The 27,996-nt window shown below is 53.5% G+C and overlaps 2 protein-coding genes across 4 annotated transcripts in view; both read right to left on the bottom strand.

Annotated features, from left to right (window-relative positions):
* The window catches only part of ABI3 (ABI family member 3), a 523,965-nt gene that overhangs the window by 215,652 nt on the left and 280,317 nt on the right, over positions 1 to 27,996 (bottom strand). The window lies entirely within an intron of this gene.
* Positions 819 to 5,227, bottom strand: NXPH3 (neurexophilin 3). The gene is made up of 2 exons (XM_066366415.1): positions 4,818 to 5,227; positions 819 to 2,456 (listed from the first exon to the last, which is right to left on the bottom strand). Exons 1-2 carry the CDS (start codon positions 4,869 to 4,871, stop codon positions 1,752 to 1,754), a joined length of 759 nt encoding a protein of 252 aa, XP_066222512.1. The 5' UTR covers positions 4,872 to 5,227; the 3' UTR covers positions 819 to 1,751.

Here is a 27,996-nt window from a genome sequence, read left to right as displayed (position 1 = left end):
TTTTTAAAGAGAGAGGAGAGGACATAGAGAGACAGACTCCCACATGCGCCCCGAGCAGGATCCACACAGCAACCCCTGACTGGGGCTGATGCTCGAATCAACCGAGCTATCCTCAGTGCCCGGGACCAGTGCTCAGGCCAACTGAGCCACTGGCTGTGAGAGGGGAAGATGGAGAGAAAGGGGGAGAGAGAGGAGGGAGAAGCAGATGGCCGCTTCTCTCATGTGCTTTGACAGGGGATCGAACCCGGACATCTGCACGTCAGGCCAACACTCTATCCACTGGGCAACCGGCTAGGGTCAGAAAGGAAAATTCTTAAGCCCCACCCCCCAAACCTACTGGAGATGGGACCAGAAATCTGTCTAACAAACCTTCTTGGTGGTTCAGAGGCCCATTCACATTTGAGAACCCCTGGGCTGGGCAGCTCCTCATTTTATAGAGAAGGAATGGAAAGAGACCCAGAGAGGGGGCCTGCCCTAGGATCTGGGCCCCACCAGATGGCAATCCAGAAACACCCTTCTGTGGCCCACCCCACTTCCCAGTTCGGCCTCTGGGAGCTGCTGTTCCTGATGCCACGCCCCTCAGCCCCCATGGCTGGCTGAGCCCTGACAGCTCAGGTCTCCCGGAAATGTCCTGCCACCGTCTAGAAGTGCAGGCTGGACCACAGGACGCCGGGGCCCTTTCCCCTGACAAGAATCCAGTGCCCCGGGAGAGCTTTATTCCCTGTCCAAGAACAAGATTCTGCACACAGTTGACAATCAGGTGGTTTCACAAGACCTCCCGCCCCCACCCCCCACCCCCCACAGACACACACCACGGAACAGGTCCAGCATGCCCTCCACGGTCCGGCTTCCCTGGGCCTCTCAGCCGAGAGGGGAGGCGCCATCTCCATTCAACCCCAATCTGACGGGCAAGACTGACGATTAAAGGGTGGCTCGCTGGACAAGGATGCTCCCAGAGGAGCCAGCAGGGGCTGGGATGGACGAGGGACATGGCGCACAGGCGGTCTTCCACCCGTGGCCTTGGTGCTGGGGAACCACGATCACCATCTCAGCTAAAGGAAGGGTGTCCCCTCAGCACCGAGAGGGGTGGGGGACAATGACGGGAGAGGGCATTTCGGAAAGGGGTGGCCTGGCTGGGGGCAGATGATCCATTTGTCACAACATCAAAGACTCCAAAGTCACCACTTCAGCCTCAAGCCAAGCTCAGTCCACCGTCCAGGACAAGGGGCTCAGGGCTGCCCACTGAGCGGGACCAGAGAGTCCCTCCTGCGTCTGTCTCCGAGTGCTGGCTCCCAGGAGGCCCCGTCTCAGCCATCCTCACTGCCCGCTTGGTGTCCGTGCTGATGAAACCCCCTTCTCCTTGTTGCTGTCCTGTCTCAGGATGGCAGGGAGAGTCAAGGCTTGCAGCTCCTCCCCATGATTTTATCGAGGCCGCACTGGTCCGCTGGCCCCAGGGGCCTCCTGGACACGGCATCGGCCTGTCACTCAGTGGGAACACCCCGTGAGGCTCTGTGGAGAATCCACTCCTCCTCCAGTGTGCCTGGGTCGCAGTCGCTCCACAACCTCAGGACGGGGCCAGCACTTGGGACCCCTTCCCCACCATGTGACACTTGGCCCCGGCCCCACTTGGCATCTCGTTCTCTGAACCCCACTCCCTGCCTGAGACACCCCCCTTCCCTGCCCAGAGTCCAGACAGATGGCCTCCTGTGCGGGCAGGCCTGTCCTTCCAGCCCCGGCCCGGCCTCTGAGTGTCAGCCAGAGGGGTAGTAGGGAGTATCACTGTGGTAGTTGTAATCTGGGCACACCTTCTGGACCAGCCTGTAGTCCGTGCTGTAGAAGGCGATGTAGACGCAGACGACTTTGAAAGGCTGGGAGCAGCTCCAGGTGGCTGAACTCTGAGCGTGGTCTCGGGAGCAGGTCTTGGCTGGGTCGTGGGTGCAGAGAGAGGTCCGGCGACCCCGTTCTACCTTCTCCCATTCCATTCGGCAGTTGAAGATTTTGGAGGCCTTGGCTTCGATGTAGATCTGCTGTTCCTGGTGGAACTCTACAGCTTTACTGGGGGGCACCAGGCTGATGGAGATGTTGCCCTGGCCCGTGGCGTTGTGTCGGAAGTGGACGCTGAAGGTCCCATTCCCGTGGTCCACGATCTTCCCCGTGACAAGCAGGTTCAGGGCAACTGTCTTGATGTTGGAGTAGAAGTCGCCCCAGCCAAAGATTTTCTTCACCTTGGCTGCAGGTGAGGGGCTTTGGTTCGGGCGGTTGGGGGGCTGCCCAAGGAAGCCCCACGCCTCTCCGGGTGGAGCCAGCAGCCCTAGAAGAGTAGAGTTGGCCACGGGACGGGACTTAGGGGAGATGTGGCCCCGCTTCCGAGGCATTCGGTGCCGGGGCTGGCTCTCATGGTCATCACGCTCGGGGTCCTCGGAGCCAGGGGGACCATCATCCTGTCCACAGATCACCTGTGGAGGGAGTTGGGATGAGTGTGAAAACCCCGTCCCCAGAGGACCAAGGGGTTCTGGTCGGTTGCTCCCCACCGCCAGCATCATCTGTCTCCCTGTCTGTTCCACAGACTTGGGGCTGAGGGCCCCCTGCACACTGCCCCCCTTTGCTGGGGACTGAGTGTACATTCTGACTTGTGTCATGGTTCCATCCCATGTTCTGACACTCGCGTCACCCCTCACCTCCTCTCCTGTCTTATCTCTGGCCACTAGTCTGAAAGGATGGATGAAGATTCTCTTCAACGGACCACAGCTCCAAGGGTAGATGGCCCCTACCCCTAAGGAGTACCCAATCTGATGGGGGAGGCCCAGCTTCTGATCTTGGAAGAGCTGCTGTCTGATGGCAGAAGCATATCCCTGTGCTGACAGAGCCCCTGGAGAGAGGAGAGGTAGAATCCTGCCTGTTAAATCCCAGGCTGATGGGGAGGCATAGTCTGCTCTCAAAGAGCCCAAAGTCAGATAGGAGCGCTCCGTCCCTATGCGGGGAGAGCCCCAGTTTGACAGGGGAGGCAGAGCCCCTGCCTTTGGGGACTGCCTTTGTCTGCTGATGAAACACCGTCCTACCATGGGACAGTTTCTTCCTTTAGAGGCAACGAGAACCAACAAACAATGAAATAAGAAATGGATCCAGTGACATTCTCCCTCAAATATAAACGCAGGAGGATTAGGGGAAGGGCTGGAGTGAATTTCACACCCAAGATGGCCAAGGGAACGAAAACCCTAACACCCCCACTGGGACCACTGCTGATGACATGCCAGAACATTCCTTGCACTATGAGGCAGGAGTTCTTGTTCCCATTTCACAGACCAGGACACCAGCACTCCAAGGTTACGTCACTATAAGGCTAAGTCACCTAAGGTCGGTGCTCCCACTGCAATGCACACTGCCAGCCTCACAGACCAGATGTATCCCTTAACAGGGGTTTTATCCAAGCACCACCCCTACCCCAAACCTCTTGTAAAACCTCCAAGGCTCTGCTGGACCAGCTCTGGCAACAGGCGACACCTGGGGAGGCTTCCTGGAAGAGCCTGTAGGGAGGGCTGGCAGGACAGCATGACCGAGCTCGAACACGGGACAGCTCTGGAGGGCAGCCAGCCAGCAGACCAGATTTCCCGAGGGCAGCCGCCTGCGGTGTGTCTCCTCAGCTTGTGACCAGAGCACTCGCCCTCTATGTCTATGTTACAAGGACCAGGGGCAGCAGGTCACAGCTGGGTGGCATCTGGATTTGCTGGCATCCCTGGGGTGAGGGTGGAGATGTCTGAAGGCTGAGGTCTGGGGGACTACTCCAAAAGAGTTTGGGGTCTTCGTGCCCCCTGTTCTGGCCCTGGCCGGCCCGCGGATGTGTGTGTGCTGTGGTCCGGCCTGCTGAGCGCCAGGGGTCGGGTAGACAGCAGGAGGGGAGGCTCTGGGAGGCTGGGCTAAAGACTGCAGACTTGTGTGCACTTGGTCCTGGGGGTCACAGCTGAGTAGGTCGAGGATGGGGAGAAGGGCTGCAGGTGGAACGTGAGAAGGGAAGGGCTCTTCCACAGTGAGTGGCAAAGGGGATTATTGTTTTGAGGAAAGAGGCAGATCCAGATGTGGGGTTGAGGCTGCTCCACGACAGGATTGGAGGCGGGGCGCGGGTGCTGGGTCAGGGGATTTGAGCCTTGGGCTGGGGCCTGGGGTCCGGTTCCCGGCATCCTGGCGGCCCGGGCAGCCGCGAGCAAGAGCTCGGGAAGCGGGCTGTGGGCGCCCGGCGCAGCTGCCGCGAGCGCCCGGGGCGGGAGCCGCCTGCCCAGGTCCTGTGGGGCTCGGGCTGCGCGCAGCCGGGAGAGGAGAGGAAAACAACAGGCGGGGAGGGCGGGAGCGAGAGAGAGCGGGAGCTAGGGACGCGCGGGCCGACCCCGCCTGGACCGGCTCCGCGCGCTCGGGGACCCACAGCCCGGGGCCCTCTGAGCTCCCAAGATCAGAAAAAGCCCAAGCCCCCCGACCTGGCCGGTCACTGGCTCCACAACGCACCCCTACACCCCTTCCAAGCGGCCCTGGAAGGGGTCGGGTAACCCTTGGCGACCTAGCTGCCAGCCTTTTCCCTCGTGCCGGTCGCACCTCCCGCTACCAGCGGCCGAATGGGTGGGCCAGACAGGCACCCGCTCCCCGCCCCTATTAACCCTTTCCGTACCTTCCTCGGCCTCGGACCCGCCCTCTCCCCCAGGCGCCAGGCGTTTCTCTATCTCGGGGCTGTTGGGGGGAGGGGAGAAAGTTTCCGGGCTCGGGAGCTTCCCGCGCTCTCCCCCAGTCCTCCGAGCCCCTGCCTTCCGGGCAGCTCCCCGAGGACCACTCACCAGATAGAGGCTGCCCTGCACTAGGAACACGAAGCAGCAGCGAGTCAGTTGCATCTTCCTCCTTTGCTTTCGTGCCTCTTTCTCTCTTTTCCTCTCAGGGTCCCAGGCCCCTGCCTCACCCTTGCGCTTTTCAGACGCGCCGTCCCATGCTCCGGTCGCCGGCGACTCGCGGCCCTTGGTTCTGCCAGTCGCCTAGGACCGACCCCGCCCCCTTCGGACCAGCTGTGCAGCCACCGCCCCCTTTTCCTGATCCAGCTACGCGCGGCGCGGCCCCCTCTCGAGGTCCCAGATGTGCGCCCCGAGCGCCTCAAGGAGCCCCAGCTGCACGGTAGCTCTGCCGCTTCAGATCTGCGTTCCGCGTCCCCCTCGGTTCCAGCGGCGCTGCTCTCGCCCAGATGTGCTGGGGACCCGCGCGCGCGCCCGTCCCTAGTGCTAATTCCCCAGACCAGACGGCCCCTCCCGCCCCGTCGTGGCGCGCCCCCTGGCGGACGCCCCTGGCCGAGCGGAACGCGGCCGCCGCTTCCAGCTCAGCACCCGCCAGACTGGAGCGCTCCTGGCGCCCAGGCGGCTCCCGCTGCCTCGTCCCTCCCACAGGCGGCGGCGGCGGCGGCGGCGGCGGCGGCGGCGGCGGCGGCGGCGGCAGCGGCGGCTGCAGGTACGGTGAGCCCAACCTGTACCTCCGGAGTTAACTCCTCCCCTGCCGGCCCGCAGCCCTGGGACCCAGGACAAACAGGGCAGGACACGGGGCAGATTAATTCTTGGAGAGGCAGGGGGAGGATGGTGGCCCCGGGTTAAGGACCCTACCTTACCCATCCCTTTGGCAGCGTGTTAGGCATCTGCAGCCTTACCCTCAACCCCAAGAGACCTGGGATTTGGAAAGATCGTTTTTTCCCCCAAACCCATTCCAACAACAAAAAGTCTTATTGCAACCTCTTTCACAGCCGAAAGTCCACTTTCTGTCTGCAAGACGTGCTTCGGTGCTTTCGGAAGTTCTTCTGAGTGTCTAATCTGTACTCCTTTAATGTCAGTTCCTTTCCTCTTCTACTTTACTCAGAGGGATTGGGATAACTGTTCTCTTCTACCACCCCACGTCCACCAACACACACACACACACACACACACACACACACACACACACACACACCTCAGGGTAATCACTGTGACCGGAAACTCTTGGCTAAAGTCCTGGGCTGAAAAGGCCGCCAGAGGTCAGTAGATTCTGGGGCTGGGGTCAGGGGTAAGCCTTCTGAGAAGCTGAAGCGAACAAGGTCCCCATGGAGGCTGTCCTCTGTTCTTCACTCCTTACCGACTCTGACCCCGGCAGTTACTAGGTCAGGACACGGGGCTCTTACACTAGCAGGGTCCCTGGTTATCTCTGTTTTCTGCAAACTTCCAAGACAAGGAGGGAAAACAGGATCAGGATCCTGATATGAGATTCCCAAAGGTGGGACCCTCCCCCCCAAACTCCATGTTTCCTTCCGGGAATTTAGGGCCCCTTTAGTTCTTAGGAAAGCAAAGGTCAAGTCCTAGCACCCTTTGAAGACTGTGAGATGAGGAAGTAGCCCAGCGTTGGGAGTGGCCTCAGCCTGGGCTGGGGCCTGATGGGTGGGCCCCATCGTGGGGCCTGATGGGTGGGCACTGTGCTCAGTGGCCTTTTGAGCTCCAGCTTGGTCTCTGGCTGCAGCCCCCAGCAGGCACCCAGCCTCCTCCCCCACCATCTGCCAGCCGGGTGCGCTGAGAATGCAGATGAGTCTTCGTACCAGCCGGGGCCAAGTGCAATGAGGGAGACAGTTTCTGCAGAACCCAGACAGCGTCAGAGATCCCCTTCACTCCCCAGGCACCCGGGGCGGCACCAGGTGCGGCAGCCCTTCCCTAGTGTTGGCGGCGGGGTGTGTGTGTCTAGTCAAAGACCCCAAAGCCAGGGGAGGAAGGAACAATTAAATCCTCTTCTAGCTTCGGAGCTGCAGGTCGAGCTGGAAGGAAGAAGCTGTCGGCCTGAGCGTGGGCAGCTGGTTCCGGCACTCAGCTAGGCAGAGGCATCGCCGAGTCCACTCCTTGTACATCTCCAGAAGGCCCCGTCCCCCAGAGAGCAGTGTTGGCCGGCAGAAAGAGTACAGCTTTGCAGGCCAGACAGCTCTGGATTCCACTCCAGGCCCTGCTGTGTGACCTTGGGCAGGTTGCTCTGGTTCTCTGATGCCAGTTCCCTGACTTGCTGTTGCAAGAACTAAATAAGATGAAATGTACAAAGCACAGGCACAATGGCTGGCGGGCAGTCGTGGGAGTGCAATGGAGGGAAGTTCTCGCCTTTCTGCTTCCCACACATTTGCTCTGGCTGCTCTTTCTGCCAGGCTTGCCCTTACTGCCCTCTTGTTCATTCCTGGCTCTCACTTCCTTCAAGTTTCCCCTCTGCATTCATCCATCAACCACTAATCGAGCCTGTCCTCAGTGTCAGGCACCAGGCCAGGGGCTGGGATACAGAGATGAATGGGACACCATCCCTGCCCTCAAGGATCTCACTGGTTAGTGCCAAACCAAGACATGGAAATCAATGCTTATAACTCAGTGTGTTGAGTGGAATAACAGAATCCTGTACCAGGCATTATGGATGCAGCAAGGATAGTGGAGACAGGAGCAGGGTGGGTCAGGGATGGCTTCCCGGTGGAGGTGATGCCACAGTTGTGGGGAGGAATCAGCCAGCTGAGGGCTATTTATGGCAGGGGGCACTGATTGGTCAAAGGTCCGGAGGCTAGAAGCAGAAGCAGTTTGCTGTTACTAGAGCACAGAGGGGAGAAGAGGGAGCCGGAGCAGAAGGCTGGGACCAGCTGATGGAGAGTCTTATGTGTCAAGTCAAAGGGTTAGAACTTTTGCTTATGAGGATTTTTTGAAGGATTTTAATAAGGGGGCTGATGATCATAGTCAGATTTGCATTTTAGAAAGACTTTGGAGAATTCATTGGAAAGAGGAGAGACTAGGAGGGGACGAGTGAGGAGATGAATGCAGTAGTCTGGGGTGGGGGGAGCCGAAAACGTCTTCAGGAGATAAAATAACTAGGACCTAGTTGGTGCTGAGTTGAGGGAGGAAGGGAGAAAGGGGGCCCCTTTCAGGTGTGATAGCCAAGTTTCTGCCTTGGACGACAGGCAGGGTGCTGGCTGAGATGGGCACCACGGGGGAGGGAAGGAAATGGGTTCCGGGGAGAGAAGGTGGTAGGGTCAGCGTTGGTCAGGTCAGTCTGGGTGCTCTTGGCCACCCCAGGGCAGAAGAAAGCAGCTTTGGGTGCTGAGGATGTGCGTATACAAGGGGAGTGAGGGGCTTGGGTCGGGGGGCCTTGGACCCTCTGGTGTTTAAAGGGTGGGCAGATGAAGAACTGCTCCCAGAGGTCCCTGGGCAGGAACAGGCAGCCAGGGGCACGGAAGCTATGCGGCTTTCCCACAAGTAGAGTGGGGTTTTTGTACACGGAGATTCTAGGTCCCACTGCAGGGAACCTTAATAGGTAGATGGGATCCCAGTACCATGTATTTTTTTATTTTATTTTTATTTTTTTTTAAATTTTATTTTTTACAGAGCCAGAGAGAGCCAGAGAGAGGGATAGACAGACAGGAACGGAGAGATGAGAAGCATCAATTATTAGTTTTTCGTTGCGCATTGCAACACCTTAGTTGTTCATTGATTACTTTCTCATATGTGCCTTGACTTCAGGCCTTCAGCAGACTGAGTAACCCCTTGCTCAAGCCAGCGACCTTGGGTTCAAACTGGTGAACTTTTGCTCAAACCAGATGAGCCCGCACTCAAGCTGGCGACCTCGGGGTCTCGAACCTGGGTCCTCAGCATCCCAGTCCGACGCTCTATCCACTGCGCCACCACCTGGTCAGGCAGGACCATGTATTTTTATAAGCCCCTGCCCTATCCCAGGTGATGCCAATGGAGGTAGTCTCTGGACTTCACTTGGATAAACTCTCGTGTGTGGGAAGCCCTGGGAAAGAGGGAATGAGAAGCAGCTCAGAAGAACAGAGTGGAAAGGTACAGATGGAACAGAGGAACCTCAGTTTGGCTGAGATTCCTCCAGCGACTGTACCCAAGCTGGGTCCCTCCAGCTGCTCCCAGGGCGGGAAAACAGTGCACAGGTGTGCTGGGGGGTAACCCCAGCATGCCTGGCATTCAGGCTCACTTCTATGTCCCCCAACTCCCGCCCTCCAGTGCGCCCTGCAGAGAGCAGATGCTCAACAAAGAGGACAGGACTCAATGTGCTGGTCCCACCCCTCGGCCCACACCCAGCCTCCTCAGTGCCCATTTGCACTCCACACGGGGGTTGGCTGAGCGTTGGCTTAGTACTTGCAATGCCTTCACCTGCTTCAGTCTCACTGTTGGAAGAATCCTATCACCCCGCCCCCCTGCCTCTCCGGTGCTGCAGGAAAGAAAACAACACCGTAGGAGCTTGATCAGTGCTTACTAAATGAATGGGAAATGGGGTTCCTGATGGTTTGAAAGGCAGAGAGTGAATGCCCTCGAGTCAGCTGGAGCCGAGCAGTCCAGGGGGAGAGGTGGGAGGACATCATTATTGTTAATAATCATTCATGTTTATCTGGCAAGCTGCCATTTTAAAGTGTTATTGTAGAGTGCTACGTAGAGGGGACTAGCAGAGCCCAGAGGGAAACTCTAATTCAAATGAGGGGGTCAAGGACGAATCCCAGAGAAATTATCTTGTGATGTGTGGATCAGCCCATGTGGGAGAGGAAGGAAAGAACCTTCCAGGCAGAGGAAGCAATTCATGCAAAGGCCAGAGATGAAAGCAAGCCTGGGAATGGGCTTCTGATGAGGACGAGATGAAAGAATCATTTGTTCCACAAATAGTTATCAAGTGTCTACTTTTATGTTGGGTCCTGGGCTGGGTGTGGGGCCATAGCTGTGAACAGAAAGGCTGCAGTACTTATTTGTATGGAGAATTTGGGCTTTGGGAGAGAGAGTAAACAGCTAAGCACGAGAAAACATAAGCTCTGAGATGTTAGCAAATGGTAATGAAGGAGGAAGAGCAAGTTCTGGGCCAGAGAAACTAAAGACAGGTCCCAATTTACCTGGAAGGAGTCAGGGGAATGTCTGAGAGATATGACTCCTCGGCTGAGATCTTGGCCAGACACAAAGCTGGGAGAGCGTTCTTCCAGGCAGAGGGAACAGTGCATGCTAAAGCCCTGAGGCTAAGAAGACTTAGTGCTCTGGAGGGGCTGAAGGAATTGCGTGCAGTGAAGGAGGTGAGGGTGGAGGCGAGACTGAGAGCCCGAGACATGAGTGGCAAATGGATCTAGGGCTTTATGGATCTAATTAACGTTTGGGGTTTCATCCTGTATTAAGGTATTTTTCTTTTATTTTAAGTTTTAAACAAGGGTCAGATTTTCACTTTAGACGGATCATTAGAGGCAGGTAGCTCAGCTGGTTAGAGTGTTGTCCTGATACACTAAGGTTGTGGGTTCCATCCCTGGTTAGGGCACATACAAGAAGCATGCATAGGGCATATATAATGAATGCATAAATAAGTGGAACAACAAATCAATGTTTCTCTCTCTCTCCCTTCCCCTCCTTCTGTCAAATCAATCCAGTCAATCAATCAATCATCAGTCAATCAATCAAAGAACTATCACTGGAATAATCGCTCTGCCTACAGTGTGGGGGTGGACTTGAGCGGATGGGTGGAACTAGAGGCTGGGAGGTGATGGTGGCTTGAATCGGGGCAGAAACCACCTGGGCAGGAGGAGGCGATGCTCTCGAAGGATGTTAAGGTGTGAAATGGAAAGGAGTTAGACTCCAGAATACTTGGTGTTGAGGAGTCAAAGATGACTTCCACCTTTCTGGCCTGTGGACACAGGATAGCGAGCAGGTTTGCAGGGGAAGCAGCAGCACCTTGTCCTGGACAGGTGGAGGGTAGGTGCTTCAGGGAGCTCAGGTGCATAGCTGATTAGCTGGGTGCAGAGTGGAGTTCCACCTGGAGGGACAAGACTGGGAGGTGTATGAGCCTCTAGAATCATCAGAGGGGAAGATGTGAAGAGCTCGCAAAGAACCCATCTTGCAAGGGTGCAAGATGGGGCTGCTAGGGCCAGTCATGTAGCAAAGAGTGAGGGGAGAGACAGAGCACCCAGCTGGGGGAGGGCAAGGGAGCCATGGAAGCAGTGAGAGACCCCTGGTCTGAAGGTAGGGAGGGAAGCTGCCCACTGACAGCCCAAACTGCACATCTCAGGCTTCGGGAGGTGGTTTTGTCTATGCCTCTGCCTCTCAGAGGACTTACCACTCAGAAGGGACCTTCTGCCTGTAAAGGTTCCTACCTGGGTTCTTGTAGAATGGGAAGGTGAGGACGTGGAGTTCAGCAGCCCTGGATTAGGAGTCTGGCTCTGAAATCTGCTTTCTGGGTATTCTTGGGCAATTCTCTCGTCTTCAGCTTTGCTGTCTGTAAAGGGCATCTTACTGCCCATACCATAAAGCGAGGACGTGCTGAGTGTGAGAGCATCTGGCCTTCTATGGGGCACACAGCACCCCCTAGTCTTTCGTCTGAATTGAGCCGGTAGAAAGCGCTTTGTAAACAGTGACGCACTGAACAAAAGGAATCTGATTATGCTCCTTCCTGCTACGTCTCAAGTTGCTTCGCAGGTGAGAAGCAAAGGGGGGAGAAAACAGGGCCTGAGCTGGACCGCCAGACTGTAGGAGACCTGGCAGGGAGCCAACACCTGGCATCAGGTCACCTGTCCGCCACCTGTCGCTGGACCTGGGTCGCTGTGGTCAACACCAACTCCCGCAGGGGGCGTTGGAGAGGCGCGTGGGCGTGGCGCATTGGAGGCTAGTGGGGTCCGTGCGCCACCTGGTGGGCATTTGGGACGCCTCCAGTGGGCGCCTTCCTTGCTCGAGCAGTGAAAGCGAGGCTGAACTCGCCGCAGGGCGCGGTCCCCAAGAGCCTATTGGTCAGGTCCTCTCTGCTCATCCGGGGCTGAGGAGATTAATCAAGATTTCTTACAGCAACGAATGGCTCGGGAGCCAGATCTCCTCAATCATAATACTGGATTTGGTAGTGTCTTGGGGAAATTAGATCACCTCTCTGTGCCTCAGTTTCTTCATGGGAATAATAACAGTGTCCTCATAAGGTTGTTGAAAACAACCTCTGGCATATAGTAAGTGCTCGATAAAGTCTAGCTATTGTTATATGCTCATTCAGTTACCCATTCAGCTACAGATTTTCAAATGCCAGGAGCTTGCAGGAAGGCAGATCTATAGTGCAAATAGCCTCAACTGGGAGGGTGAGAAAGGGTTCCTGCCCAAACCCAGGGGGTTGCGCCCCTCTGGACCTCCGATGGGCACTGGGGCTAGGGCACCAAGTGGCAGCCAACTCCGGAGGTCAAGGCTTCTCTCCCGGAGCGTCCCCGCCCACCCGCCCCGCCTGGACGCTTCTTTCCCTCTCTGGCGACCGTCGGGCTTCCAGACCGGCCCGTCTGCGCCTTCCATTTCCAGGCCGGTAGTGACGCCTGGCGGCAGAGGAGAGGACAACCGCGACCTGCACTCCACGGAGAACCCCTACTGAGAAGCTCTTCACGACCTGCACCGCTAGGCAGTGCTGGGTTGGGTTGGGGGCGGGGAGTAGACACTGTCGGGGGGATCCGGGAGGAAGGAGGGATTGATTCTCAGAGCATCCCCTTGCCTGTGCTTCTGTTGAGGAGATGAAATCTAGGGTCTTCCAGCCAAATCAGATCAGAGATGGGCCAGGGAGAGTCAAGGCCCACTGAGGAAGGGGCAGCGTTGGCGTGTAGCCAGATGACACAGCAGGGAGTTCAGGCGGAACTCCCTTAGTTTTCCCCCTTCGCCCTATTTGGAGTCATTACTATTGCACGTTGGTGCACCAGCTACCCAAGATTTCAACGGGGGGGGGGGGGGCGATGTAGAACAATCCATGGGGAGAAATGAGCCCGGGAATGGCCACAGCCTGAAAGGGTCCTCCGTCCTGGCAGCTCCCAGGAGGAGTCACCTTCAGCCACAGAGGCCTGGAGCCCAGCAGAAGATTGGAGAGGCAGCAGGAAGGACACCCCCTGGAGATGTTTGTCTGACCTCTGTACTGCCTGGACCACTATGGAAATGTGGCTGCCCATACCCGCTCCATGCAAACTCAGCACCCACCCACTTCAGGACCCTGCAGGCTGGTGGAGGTCTGACCTTAACCTACTCATTCTTCAATGCCAGACCTAAAGCCAGCCATCTCTGGACATGGGATTCCATGGACTCTGCCAGCTCAGGGCATACAGAATCACTTGGCACATTCTGACCCATAGACCTGTGGCCTCCTGTGTTCCCTGTTCCAAGAAGGGCCTCACCCTCCACCACATTAGAATCTTGGTGCCAACCTTGCCTCTGGCCTCTCCCTGATGCCCAGTTACATTTCTTCCATCCCACTTCAGGCTTCGGCACTCCAGCCCTGCTCACTGGGACCACAGCAGCCCTGGACGGGTCTCTCTCAGCTTTCCGTGCCTACCCCACAGCCTGAGAGACTGATTTCTGGGAGGCAACCTAGATGGTGTCCCTCTCCTGTTTCAAATCCCTAGAAGGCTTTCCATGACCCCAAACCTGCCAAGGTGTATTGACAACACTCAATAATGTTAACTGAATTCTCATTTAACCGCACCACCCAATAAGATAGGTTTTATCATCGCCACATTTACGGATGGGAAAATTCAGGCATCCAGAGTTGAAGTGGCTTTCCTAAGGATCCACAGCTAATACTCTTCAGAGCTGAGATTTGAACCCGGAGACCTGGCTTTCAGAGCCATGCTTTAACCCACTGCACCAGTTTATTATCATTATGTTGGCTGGGAGATTCCTTTTTATTAATATGACCAATAAACAATTTTAATTTTCATGGAAATATCTTTCTTTTTAGGCTTTCTATTCTCTTTTATTTATAGCAAGGGTTGCTGGTTTCCCATTTATGGAAGTGACATCTCATTAAGTTGAATTTATTTAAAAAAAAATAAAGCCAATTGAAAGAAAAGTAGTAAGATGATGATAACACCGGTGGAATGTGGATGTGGAAGAATACATGTTGGCATATTCACTGTGACATACTGCTTCTAGGGAGAAAGTTCAACATCTTTAGCATGCTTATGAGAATGCTCCAGCCCCGACTGTCTCTCACTTTCCCTCCCCTCCTCTCTCACTGTGGCCTCTGAAACATTTGCAGTTCCCCAGACATGCCAGGCTTTGCCTTGCCTCTGTGCCTTGTACATGCTGTACCCTCCACCTCACTTCCATCTTTCTTCTTGGTTGTCTGACAAACACCTGCTCACCACTGGTGACTTCACTCAGCTCAGGCATCATTTCCTTCTTCGTGATTTTATGAAATGGACTTTTCCTACCTTTGTACCACCACCAGAGTCACCTGGCCTCACAACATTATTGTACTTTGTCCTCCCCTCTTTCCTCCCCAGAAGACGGGGACAGTCTTCTCTGGTCCAGCACCTGACACCAGGAGGAGGTCAATAAATGTGTGTGCAATGAATGAATTCCGTGGGGGAGGGCAGGAAGTGGCCAGGCTAAGTCTAGCTGGGAGGAATGGGCAGGTGGTCCAAGGAGAAGGCGGGTGTGGACTTTGGAGCCGGATGTTGATGAGGGCATGGAGAACTGGGGAAGATGGTCGCCCGGAAAAGGATCCAGTGATCTGCATGGGAGCTTACTACCTGTCAAGGGGAAATGGTAATTGAGGGGGAAGGTTGATTTACTTAACAAACCATCTTGGTGATCCATCTGGAAGAACATAAAGTCAAATTCTCCCCTTCCACCTGACAAAGCAGATCCTGGATGAAATAAAGAGATTTAAAGTGATATAAAAATTAAAAATATTAAAAGAAAACTTGGAAGAATAATTCTTTACCCTTGAAGGGTCAGGAAACCCAGAAGCCACAAAAAAGAGAAAAAGATTTGGTTAGAGCAGGGGTCGGGAACCTATGGCTCGAGAGCCAGATGCGGATCTTTTGATAGCTGCATCTGGCTCGCAGACAAATTTTTTTTTTAATAATTTTATTTTTTTAATGGGGCAACATCAATAAATCAGGATACATATATTCAAAGATAAGTCCAGGTTATCTTGTCGTTCAGTTATGTTGCATACCCATCACCCAAAGTCAGATTGTCCTCTGTCACCTTCTATCTAGTTTTCTTTGTGCCCCTCCCCCTCCCCCTTTCCCTCTCCCTTTCCCCCTCCCCCCCCGTAACCACCACACTCTTATCAATGTCTCTTAGTTTCACTTTTATGTCCCACTCGCAGACAAATTTTTAATTAAAAAAAAAATAACATTAAAAATGTAAAACATTTTCATGTATTACAATCCATTCATTTCTTACTGCTCATGTTCATGGTTGCGGGTGGCTGGAGCCAATCACAGCTGTCCTCTGGGACAACACCAAATTTTTATTGGATAATGCGTAACGTACACGGGTCGTTGTATGGCTCTCATGGAATTACATTTAAAAATATGTGGCGTTCATGGCTCTCTCAGCCAAAAAGTTTCCCGACCCCTGGGTTAGAGGATAAAGTATTTTTGATTGATGTAGGTCTCCATAAACAAAATAAAAAGACCAACAATAGACTGAAAAAATATTTGCAACACATATAACAAAGGGTATCTTTATTATGAAAATTTTTTATAAACCACTAAGGAAAAAGCAAAAATAAAGAATGTGCAGAAATATGAAAAGTACAGTTGATAGGACATATACATGAAAGGAGACTCACCCTTAGTAGGATTCAAGAAAATACAAATAGGCCCTGGCCGGTTGGCTCAGTGGTAGAGCATCAGCCTGGCGTGCAGGAGTCCCGGGTTCGATTCCCGGCCAGGGCACACAGGAGAAGTGCCCATCTGCTTCTCCACCCCTCCCCCTCTCCTTCCTCTCTGTCTCTCTCTTCCCCTCCCGCAGCCAAGGCTCCATTGGAGCAAAGTTGGCCTGGGTGCTGAGGATGGCTCTGTGGCCTCTGCCTCAGGCGCTAGAATGGCTCTGGTTGCAACAGAACAGTGCCCCAGATGGGCAGAGCATCGCCCCCTGGTGGGCATGCCGGGTGGATCCCGGTCGGGCGCATGCGGGAGTCTGTCTGCCTCCCTGTTTCCAACTTCAGAAAAATACAAAAAAAAAAAAAGAAAAAACAAATAAAAAGACCAATGAGATGTGTATTTTTTAATCAATAGACTTTTTTTTTAGAACACTTTTAGACCTACAGAAAAAATAGAGCAGAAAGTGCAGAAAGTTCCCATAGACCACTTCCTCATACAATTTCCCCAACTGCTAACAACTTACAAATGGTACTTTTGTTACAATTAAAGAACCAATTGTGACATGTTATTATTAAGTAATCAAAGCGCACAGTTTATTCAGAGGTTCTTAGTTGTTATCTCATGTCTTTTTTCTGTTCCACGATCCCATCCAGGATACTGCATTACATTTAGTCTGTTTAGGCTCCAGGTGGCTGTGACTTTTTTTCAGACTTACCTTGTTTGTGATGACTTTCCCAAATTGAGCAGTACTGGTCAGTTACTTTGTAGAATGCCCCTCCACTGGAGTGTGTCTGATGTTTTTCTCATAGATGGGGGCTATGTGTGGGAAAGCGACCACAGAGATAAAATTCCACTTTTATCACGTTATGTGAAGGCTATATACCATCAACATGATTTATGACGTTGAAGTTGACCTTGATCACCTGGCTGAAGTGGTGTTTGGAAGGTTTCTTCACTGTAAAATAAATGATCCCCAACCCTCCCAGCCTGCCTATACTGTACTCTTTAGAAGGAAGTCATTATGTGCAACCCACAATTAAGCAGTGGGGGGTTATGTGACCCCTCTTTTAGGATGAAGTATCTATATTACTTATTTTGAATTCTTTTGTATATGAGAGATTTGTTTTTCCTCCCTTTCATTTATTCATATATTCAACATTTACATATTTAAATCAGTGTGGGCTCATGAATATTTATTTTACACTTTGGGTTATAATCCAATACTACCTTATTTATTTCGTTCCTCAAATGGTTGTAATGTATGTTTTTCCCCTACTTGATCAGAACAATTAAGAGATTAGCAACGAGGGCTGAGGCAGCTGTGGGTGCTGGTCATCCAGAGAGTGAGTAGCTGGTCACCCAGAGAGTGAGTAGCTGGTCATCCAGAGAGTGAGGAGCTGGTCATCCAGAGAGTGAGTAGCTGGTCATCCAGAGAGTGAGTAGCTGGTCACCCAGAGAGTGAGTAGCTGGTCATCCAGAGAGTGAGGAGCTGGTCATCCAGAGAGTGAGTAGCTGGTCACCCAGAGAGTGAGTAGCTGGTCATCCAGAGAGTGAGTAGCTGCTCCTCTGGAGTCAGCTCTACACATTCTGAGCTGAAGGCCCTGAAGGAAAAAGAGCCATCCATGTGTGTATGTTGTCAGCGCCCATTTTTAAGTAGTATTTTTTAAAATTTTTTATTTATTTTTTATAGAGCCAGAGAGTGAGCCAGAGAGAGGGATAGACAGGAACGGAGAGAGATGAGAAGCATCAATTATTAGTTTTTCATTGGGCGTTGCAACACTTTAGTTGTTCATTGATTGCTCTCTCATATGTGCCCTGACCGCAGGCCTTCAGCAGACCCAGTAACCCCTTTGCTGGAGCCAGCGATCTTGTGTTCAAGCTGGTGGGCTTTTCCTCAAACCAGATGAGCCCGCACTCAAGCTGGCGACCTCAGGTCTCGAACCCTGGTCCTCTGCATCCCAGTCTGACGCTCCATCCACTGCGCCACCGCCTGGTCAGGTGCGCCCATTTTTATATAAAAAGAAGGAATATCTATCTATTATCTATCTATCTATCTATCTATCTATCTATCTATCTATCTATATCTATCTCCATTTGCCTCCTGGGAGCCTCACTGACCCACCTTCAATACATTCTCCATCCAGTGAACACCCCAGGGGTCCTGGTGCAACTATTCCCTACTCTCAGTGGCTTCCTGGTGCCCTTAGAATAACATTCAAACCCCTCACAGTGGCCCACAGCATTCTCTCCTGGGGCTCAACAGAAAATGTCCCGTCTCAGAGAGCCCTTTCGCGGCAACTCCACCTAAAGCATCCTGGTCTCTGCCCAGGCCCAATCACTCCCAGCCCATCACCCCACCAAATCCCAGAAAATTCATCACTATCTGAAATATTTGAATTCACTGTCTATTGCCTTTTCTTCCCCACTAGAATGTAAGCCCCATGAGGGCAGTGGGCACCACAGCTGTTGTCTTATTTGCCCGGGTAACCCAGGCTAAGCACAGGACATGGTGCATAGTAGGTCTCAAAGTTCTTGTTGAATGAAACACCTTAGAGAAATAGAGGCGTCTTCGGGTTACAACAGTCTTGACACACAACATTTCGAGTTTGCGACACCCCTATAAACCTTTAAAAAATTGAGACGTGAGCGTTTTGGCTTCTGCTGTTGGCGTCATACTCATGGACTATGCGGGTGAACTAGTTTGGCTGCGCGCAGCAAAAGAATACGCAGTAACATAGCTCCTGAGTGAGGGAGTTGGCGTCCCCAGTACACTTATCTACCCCATTCTGGACTGTTAAAAGCGCAAGTGTTCCATCTGTGTTGCTTTGTTTGGTGACTTTTGGGCCCTTATCATGGCTCCTAAAAGAAAGAGTCTTCAGATGGCAGTGCTTCGAAGAAAAGGAAAGCCATCATGATGGATGTCACAGATTACTGGCATCACGTGGAGAGGAGCTGTCTGCTGAGGACCTCATGCAGCTGGAGAAGCAGCCGATTGAAGAGGAAGAGATAGAAATCCCAGAACCCCAAGAGATTTTGCTACCAAGGGTTTGGCAGAAGGTTTTTCTATAATAGAGGATGGGTTGGCAAAATTTCAGGCTGAGGACCCCAGCGATGAGATTCAGTAAAGTCTACAGAGCTGTGATGGATGCCTTGCAATGCTATAGGCAGATTTTGGAAGAGAAGAAGCCATCAACCTTCCAGACTAGCCTGGAACAATTCTTTAAAAAGGTAGAGAGGCCTGCAACAGATCCCATACCCTCTACATCAGCTGCTTCTCAAGGTGAAACACCTGTGGTGCAAGTAGAATCATCTCCAGCATCTCCTGCATGTCCCTTAGGCGATCCTGATTCACCTGACCCAGTATCTCCAGCACCTTCTGCAGGTCCTCCTGCCTCTCCAGCTTCCTCCTCCCAATAGCTCATTCTCCCTCGCTTTGCAATGCCCCTCCCAGTGTGCAAGCCAACCACAGGAATAAAGGTAAGGAAGTTTTTTTACACTCATTTTTTTTTGTCATTTTCTGTTACTACAGTTCAGTGTACAGCACAGTATGTTTATGTCCTTTTCCTTTTTCTGTGGCTTAGTTGTGTTTTTATGTTCTAGATTATCAGGGGTCCCCAAACTTTTTACACAGGGGGCCAGTTCACTGTCCCTCAGACCGTTGGAGGGCCGGACTATAAAAAAACTATGAACAAATCCCCATGCACACTGCACATATCTTATTTTAAAGTAAAAAACCAAAACGGGAACAAATACAATATTTAAAATAAAGAACAAGTAAATTTAAATCAACAAACTGACCAGTATTTCAATGGGAACTATGCTCCTCTCACTGACCACCAATGAAAGAGATGCCCCTTCCGGAAGTGCTGCGAGGGCCGGATAAATGGCCTCAGGGAGCCGCATGTGGCCCGCGGGCCAGAGTTTGGGGACCCTTGTAGATTATGATTTTACAACTGTGATAGGATAGGGAAGTTACTTAGGCTAGGGTGTGTTTCAACTTCCACCAAAATTCGGGTTACGTCACTGTCGTAGGACCGGAACTGTGTCATAACCAGAAGACCCCTGTATAAGAAAATAAAGTTGCCTGACCAGGCGGTGGCGCAGTGGATAGAGCATCGGACTGAGATGCAGAAGACCCAGGTTCGAGAACCCGAGGTCGCCAGCTTGAGTGCGGGTTCATCTGGTTTGAGCAAAAGCCCACCAGCTTGAACCCAAGGTCGCTGGCTCCAGCAAGGGGTTACTCGGTCTGCTGAAGGCCCACGGTCAAGGCACGTATGAGAAAGCAATCAATGAACAACTAGGTGTTGCAACGCGCAATGAAAAACTAATGATTGATGCTTCTCATCTCTCTCCATTCCTGTCTGTCCGTCCCTGTCTATCCCTCTCTCTGATTCACTCTATCTCTGTAAAAAAAATAAAATAAATAAAATAAAAAAAAAAAGAAAATAAAGTTTTCATTTTCAGGGAGGTGGTAATAAGAAAAAGGCATAAGATTTCATGTGGGAAATTGGTGTGTTGGGGAGCACAGGTAGTCTCCTGAGGCTGGAAGAATGGGGTAGCCTGAAGGGTTTGGGGCATAGTAGCAGAGAAGGGGGTTCGTGGGGACACAAGGAGGCTCTAGAATTGTTATAGGAGGGGTTTGGGTAGAAAAAGTGGGAGACAAAGGCTGGGCTGGAGACCTATTTGGAGTTGGCTGGACCTCGGTTGATTTGGGCAGTTTGTGGGGAGCCTGTCTGGGGTGACTAGGGAATTCTGGGCCATCCCATGGCACCACCGACGAAATTTAGCACCTTAGTCCTATTTCTGGCCCCAGCCTCTTTGTGGGCTAGTCACCTCCCTCTCTTAGCTTCAGTTTTCCCAGCAATAAAGTAGGGGGTGACACAGGAGTCTCCAAGATCCTTCCAGCTCAGACGACCGCCGCCTCAGTGCGAGCTGACTCCTGGGACTCCAGGGACTCCAGGGACTCCAGGGACTCCAGGGACCACGCTTTGGGCCCTCCCTGCAGGGAGCCCCATCCCTCCACCGGCTAGAGGCTCTGAACAGGCGGCCCTGCCTCCGGCCAACAGAGGGCGCTGCGGCGGCGCCGCATCTGGCCGGGTTCAGCGCCTTCCTGAGTGGTCCTGGCTGTTCCCCGACGTCCACGGCTTGCTTCCCTGCCCACCGGGTCCTTCTCGCTACTGTCCTGGTCACTCCAGAGTGTCCGCGAGACTCGAGTGTCCGCTTTTCAAGGTCTGGGCTGAAGAGGGCCGGTAGGATCTGGAGCCTGAGGGAGCTCATGAAGCTTCCATACCCCTGCCTCTGATCTCTGCCTCCCTCTCCCCACCCTGCAGCCCTCTCCCGGCTGGGTCCAGTCTGGGATATCTGTGGGCAGGATCAGCTTTGAGCTGCACGCCTCTCACTCCCGTGTCTCGCTTCATCTCATTCCCCACAAGTTCCTCCTTCCCTGTGCCATCTCAGGCCTGGCCGGGTCTTGGGCATATCTTGTCCCAGGATCAGAGGAAGTTCGGCAGTCTTTTAGATGTCTAGTCTGTCTCTCCGGGGATTCGGGTGATTCGGGCCACCCTCCCTGAAGCTGATTGGGCATATAGGTGGGACCCACCCCCCAGCAGAACACTGAGGACTTGGGCTGCCTGTTAGCAGCACCCCCAGAAGGGCCAGGGAAAGGGGGCTCCCACTGATTCTGGGAGCTGGGCAGGCTGGACTTGCTGCGTGATGTGAAGGAATCACTCCCTGGCCTGGCTGTTGCCTAACTGCCACCGGGGAAGTCCATGTGTCCTTGTCTCCCTGGCCCTCTGCGGTCCCCAAGGCTCTTCCCAGCTGGACAGAGGATCCCCATCAGGCTGCGGGTATATAGTGGGTAGGTGGTGTGAGTGAGACCCACTCAGTGGAGCTCAGGGGATCCCCATCAGGCTGTGGGTATATAGTGGGTAGGCGGTGTGAGTGAGACCCACTCAGTGGGGCTCAGGGGATCCCCATCAGGCTGTGGGTATATAGTGGGTAGGCGGTGTGAGTGAGACCCACTCAGTGGGGCTCAGAGGATCCCCATCAGGCTGTGGGTATATAGTGGGTAGGTGGTGTGAGTGAGACCTACTCAGTGGGGCTGCAGGGGATCCCCATCAGGCTGCGGGTATATAGTGGGTAGGTGGTGTGAGTGAGACCTACTCAGTGGGGCTGCAGGGGATCCCCATCAGGCTGCGGGTATATAGTGGGTAGGTGGTGTGAGTGAGACCCACTCAGTGGGGCTCAGAGGACCCCATCAGGCTGTGGGTATATAGTGGGTAAGTGGTGTGAGTGAGACCTACTCAGTGGGGGTGCAGGGGAAAAAGTCCGGGGCAAGCTTCCCAGGAGGAGGATTCCAGTGCTCACTGTGGGTGTGGACTGAAGAATTTCTCTCTAGCCCAGTGTTCTGGATATTGAATGGACATTGTGGGGAGGGTCTGACTGACAGGCACCCGGGGCCAGTGTTGACAAAGACCCCACACCCCAGGGCCTTACCCTGATTCCCACTCCCCATATGGAATCTTATTCTCAAGTTGGTACTGATCAATCTCAGCTGGCTATGCAGATCGAACTAACAGGCAGCTCCTTTTCAGGTGTCCTCCACTGTCATCAGTTGCTGAGACCAGATGGAGCACGGGCCTGTGTGCTACAGGGACACAGTGAGGGGTGTGGCCATGCGTAAATAAGTAGTATCAGGAAATCGTGGGCCTGACATTTGATAGGTTTGCCTAGAACGGTCACATCCTGACACCTGCCAAGTCCAGGTTTAAATTTGGGTTCTCACACTTATCACAGGGCGTCTCTGGCAAGGAAGCTCCTTAATGTCCTGAGACTCATTTTCCCCACATGTAAAGTTGGACAAACTATCTTCAATAACACAGGTTATTATAAAAATTAAATAATAGAGTGTGTAATAATAACTATAATAGCAAATACTGAGTATGTAGTGCCAAGAGCTCTTTTTTTTCCCTTTTTTTCCAAGTGAGAGGAAGGGAGATAGAAAGACTCCCACATGCACCCCAAACAGGATCCACCCAGCAAACCCTCATCTGGGGCCAATGTTCTGCCTATCTGAGGCCATGCTCACAACCAAGCTATTTTTAGCATCTGAGGTGGAGGATCCACAGAGCCATCCTTAGCACCCAGGGCAATCCACTCGAACCAATCAAGCCATGGCTGCAGGAGAGGAAGACAGAGAGAGAGAGAGAGAGAGAGAGAGAGAGAGAGAGAGAGAGAAGAGGAGTAGAGAGGTCACTTCTCCTATGTGCCCTGATTGAGAATTGAACCTGGGACATCCACATGCTGGGTCAATGCTCTACCACTGAGCCAACCTGCCAGGGCTGCCAAGAGCTCTTCTAAGCACTTTACATGAATTAAGTCATTTAACCCTCATTAAAAGTATATGAGGTCTGCCCTGTTGGTTTCCCTGTGTTGTGGATAGAAGCATTGCCTTTGCTCCCATGGAATTCCAGTCCAGTGGGGAGATAGAGAAGTAAGCAAAAATCCTTTGAGCCAAATTAATCTGTGCTCTTCAATGCAATGAGAATTCTGGCCATAAATATTCATGAGCTCTAATTAAGTCCTCATAATTCTCCATGGTGAGCCCATGTTACAGACAAGGAAACTGGCCCAGAGAGGCTGCAACAACCACCCAAAGGCACACAGCAGAAAGGATGGGAGCAGCATTGTCTGATTCTGGTGTCCATGCTCTTCTCCCCCAAAATAAACACAATGTCATTTAAACAAAAGTACTTGCCATGTAATTACAGTTTTCAAAAAAGCCCTTTGGCCCCTCTTTACAAATGGAGGATTGCAGCTCCCAACCCCCCTATACTCTCCTACTGGATTCAAGGCTGGATTCAGGGCCAGCCCTGTCTTTCCACCCCACTGCTCTGCCCCTGGATGCGTGGAGTGAGGAGAGATTACCTCTGCCTGATAAAACTAGAGAAGGACCCACCCAGAAGGTGATATCTGAGGTGGGACGTGAAAGGTATATAGGAATGTGAACAGACAGGGAGGGAAGCCCATCACAAAAGAGCAAACAGCATGCAAAGGCCAAGAGGTGGGATTGTTAATGGTGGAGGAAGGCAGGGAGGTGTTCTCAGCGGGCAGCAGGGTGAATAAAGTCAGAAGGCAGGGCCAGGGCCACCCAAGGAAGCTGTGTTTGGAGATTAATAAGAGCAGGAGGATGCCTGGCCAGCCTGTGGTTGCAAAGTGAACGGAATGTCGATCTGGAATGCTGAGGTCACCAGTTCGAGGCCCTGGGTTTGCCTGGTCAAGACACACACAAGCAAGCAATGAACAACTAAAGTGAAGCAACTATGAATTGACGCTTCTCCCTCCCTCCACCCTGTAAAATCAATAAATAAAGTCTTAAAAAAAAAAAAGGAGCAGCCCTGGCCGGTTGGCTCAGCGGTAGAGCGTTGGCCTAGCGTGCGGAGGACCCGGTTTCGATTCCCGGCCAGGGCACACAGGAGAAGCGCCCATTTGCTTCTCCACCCCTCCGCCGCGCCTTCCTCTCTGTCTCTCTCTTCCCCTCCCGCAGCCAAGGCTCCATTGGAGCAAAGATGGCCCAGGCGCTGGGGATGGCTCTGTGGCCTCTGCCTCAGGCGCTAGAGTGGCTCTGGTCGCAACATGGCGACGCCCAGGATGGGCAGAGCATCGCCCCCTGGTGGGCACAGCTTCGCCCCATGGTGGGCGTGCCGGATGGATCCCAGTTGGGCGCATGCGGGAGTCTGTCTGACTGTCTCTCCGTTTCCAGCTTCAGAAAAAAAAAAAAAAAAGGAGCAGGAGGCCTGGGAGGGAGGCATCTGAAATCAGAAAAAATGCAGGGTGGAGCCATGTTTCAGTGGAGACAAAGCTCCGACTAAAGGACTGCTACTCTGACTGGTGTCCCGGGATTGCTGACAGTTAAGCCACTAAAAATAGCCACTTGATCAGCACTGCCTCCCCCCAGAGAGAGTCACTTAGGGGGACCCCTGCCAGTTTGGCCCATTTGGGTGTCCAGGTAGGGTCTGCTACTTAGAGTATTTCCCTGGCAGCTAGCCCTGACTCACGGACCATGTGCAGGTCCTGGACCCTTAGGTGAAACGGAATTGTGTGTGCTTGTGCATTAATCTGTATGCAGAATGTACTGGGGCTATGGGGACAGGTGTGTAGATGTGTAGACAAATGTGTGTAAATTTTAGTGCGTGTGAAGACAGAACCGTGGGCTCTGTGCAGTTGTGTCTGTGAGTGTATCCTCAATGCAACCCCATGGGGCATAGGTGACAGTGCACATGGGTAGGACCAGGACTGTTTTTACATATGGGTGAAGGCCCGTATACTCTTGTGTATTTGCATAAATTCAGGTGTTTGTATGGACAGAACTTGTGTGTGTGTGTGTGTGTGTGTGTGTGTGTGTGTGTGTGTGATAAACCCTTAGGAGGAATCTGGGTTTAGGAGGGATAGAAAGAAACCAGCCTTGAAAAAAGGCTCAGTATCCTGTGAGATCAGAATTCCAAGGTTGCTTAGGAATGGCCAACCAGGAGATACATGCAAATAAGATGTAAGTGATATGCAAATAATACATGTCTCCTTCCTGGCCTGGGTTGGGGCCCCAGGAGTCCATCTGGAGCCCTGGGGGCAGGGGAAGTGGAAAGTGGGGCTCTGGGGGTGCTGGGAGCAGAGCTCCTTTGCTCTTTGGTCCTTCCCACTTTGTGGATTAAGGCTCCAAACCCCATGAGAGATGCCATGGCCACAGAAGCTTCCAGGTGCCACCCTGCTGTGGGTGCGACAGGGAGCGGACAGGGTGAAAGAGCTGGGTGGGAGCTCTCAGACCCACCATGGAGAATGGATGTCACACTGACAGCTGGCCTGGCTTGTATTCACTGGTCAGGCACAGTTGTTGGGCGCCAAAAAGAGGGATTAAGGGCAGACAGAGGGCCTGGAGGTGGGTGTGCAGGCCCCTGGGGCTTCCTCTGGAGCTCAGAGCACAGACCAATGAAATGGAGCCGGGGAAGCCTCTCACAGCCCTCCCCCTCCCTGCGTGCAGGGCGCTCAGGCCCAGCGAGGGCTCGCAGATCACCCAGTATGACTCGGGGCAGAGACCCAGACAGTGACCGGGCCCCCGCTGCCCACTCCACCTGGGGCCAGCATGCTGACTCATGCACATGTGCTGCACACGCAGTGCACACACCTGCACCTCACACATTTGCAGACTCATAGCCTCTGCGGGGAGTGTGCTCTAGCACCGAGGACCATGCACCTGGGCACAGCCATGCCCTGGGCCTGAGCACAGGTATCAGGCCATCTCCCACAGGTGTGCACACAGCCTCTAGGGGGCTTTGACTTGCCCCTCTTCCTTGCACCCATGTGCATGTCTACAGCAGACCAGGCCAGGGGGGTGCACGATTTCCTCGCCCCCATGAGCTCCCAAACATACTGCTGGGCACGCTGCCATCTCTGCTTCCTCTGATCCAGTTTCAGATTCACATGCAGCTGGGGGTCCAGCTGCCTCCAGAGTGGGGGATTTGGGGTTTTCCTGACTCCTGGGTCATTTTTCCATGTGACAGGTCTTTACCCTGAGGCAGGGCCTGGGACTCCTCTGGTCTATTTTGGGGCCCTTGAAGATAAGAGCTGTCTGCCCCCCTCAGATCAGAGCTCCCTGGGGCCAGGGCCTCTCCCACTGTCCAGAGCATCCTGAAGGCAGAGGCTGTGTCCGCCCCGTCAGACACATTGCCACCATCCTCAAAGCCAGCACTTGCCTCTGCACAATCCTAGCGGGATGGGATGAGTGGACAAACAGCCTTGCTCCATGACTAAGCCAAAGGTCAAAAGTCAAACCTTCTGAGTGCTTGGAAGGGAAATCCAACCTGCGTAGGACAAAGTCTCCATCCTGGCTCCAAGGGCAGGAGGTATCCCCCAGTGGTGACTGGGTGTCAGGTCCCCTCCACTGTCCAGCCTGATGGAGCCCTGAAAAACAGTGACACAGGGCCTGTCCAGAGGCTCATATCCCTTCCTTCCAGGAAGTCTTTCTTAATGTCATCCTCAAATATCTCATGCTTTGGCATTTCCTCTCAGTTAGCTTCACTGGACTCTCACACGAGGTAACTCCTGACCTTTGAGTTTTCCAAGATGTATTGTCCCTGTTGGAATAAAAAGTAAGGGCCAGAAGGGACTTCAGTGACCATCCCAGGCCCATCACTCATGGGAAAACAGGCCAATAGAAAGGCGAGGGTGGGCCTAAGGGGCACAGGAATTATAAAGGCCTTTTGTCCCATCTCTTTTTTAGATCCTCCTTGTTCTAGCAACCTCTCCTGGGTCTTCTTCCAACCCTGGTTCTGCCCTCAGGTCCCTCCTGACGGGGAGTGTGGACCTTTGGCCTCTGCCTAGTGCCGTCTAGCCCCGTGCAGCAATCATCCCTGACCCCAGCAGCTGGTTCACAGCTGGGGAGAGCAGGCTGTTAAGGCTGGAGCTCGGGGGGGGGGGGGCAGTGGGCAGCAGGGGCTGAGGCCCTGCGGAGACCCTCTGTGGGAGCTGATCCTCCCCTCCCCTGGCCTGGCCACAGCCCCGTCACCAGCTGCCCAGGAGCCGGGAGCTCCGTCCAGGAAATGGCAGGTGGCTGGTGAGTGTTTCAGGGTGGCACTACTGGCTCCCCTCTGCTTCTGGTCCCTCGGGAGATGTGGGAGGCAGGCACCTGGTGGCCAGACAGGAAACAGACCCTCTCTTAGGGAGCCTCCAGCCTGGTGGAGAAACATTTCCCTGACCGCAGGCCACTCCAGGTGAAGGGGAAAGCGGTCCCTGCCCTCAGGGAACTCAGATCTACAGCAGACAGCCCGTCCCCTTTCCCTCAGTAATTCATACGCCGTCCCTCCCAAGGAGGTTTGTTTAATGTCTGTTTTGCCCACTTGCTGGCATCTCCCTGAGAGCCCTCATCGCGCTTGTTCATGGTTATCTCAATGGCTGGCCCCAGCAGATGCTGTTGAGATGTGTTGAACTGCATGGCGTGGGGTGAGTCATGGGCCAGCTCCCAGAGAGAACCCAGCTTCACCTCTGCAGGTCCAGTGAGTTGCCAGCAGCAGTAATTTTCCTCCTAAACACAGACTTGAACCCTGCCCGGGCTCCCTGCCTCCCCCGGGAACCAGCCCTTCCATCTCTTTTCCTCACCGCAGCCAGAGTGACTTTTCTAAAACCCACATCTGAACAGTGACTTCCGGACCTCAAACCTTCCATGGCTCCCAGTGCCCCAGGAGAATGTCCCAACTCTAGATTCCAACCACTTTCACACGTGACCTCGCAGGGCGTCCCTTCCTCATCCCAGCCTCCAGGAGCCCCAAGGCTTTCTTCCTCCTCTGCCTGCTCGGGGAAGGGAGCCTGTCCTGTGCTGCCCTAACCCTGTGTCTCTCTGAGGATTT

The sequence above is a fragment of the Saccopteryx leptura genome, chromosome 2, assembly GCF_036850995.1.
Source record: "Saccopteryx leptura isolate mSacLep1 chromosome 2, mSacLep1_pri_phased_curated, whole genome shotgun sequence".
In the NCBI taxonomy this organism is placed as follows: domain Eukaryota; kingdom Metazoa; phylum Chordata; class Mammalia; order Chiroptera; family Emballonuridae; genus Saccopteryx; species Saccopteryx leptura.
Note: the sequence above shows the minus strand (reverse complement) of the source record. Positions and strands in the feature narration are given on the sequence as shown.

Excerpts from the sequence above, each read along its gene's own strand:
- NXPH3 (XM_066366415.1), bottom strand. The coding sequence starts at position 4,871 with ATGCAACTGACTCGCTGCTGCTTCGTGTTCCTAGTGCAGGGCAGCCTC. Across the intron at positions 2,457-4,817 it reads TGCAGGGCAGCCTCTATCTG|GTGATCTGTGGACAGGATGA; the intron begins GTGAGTGGTCCT and ends CTCCCTCCACAG.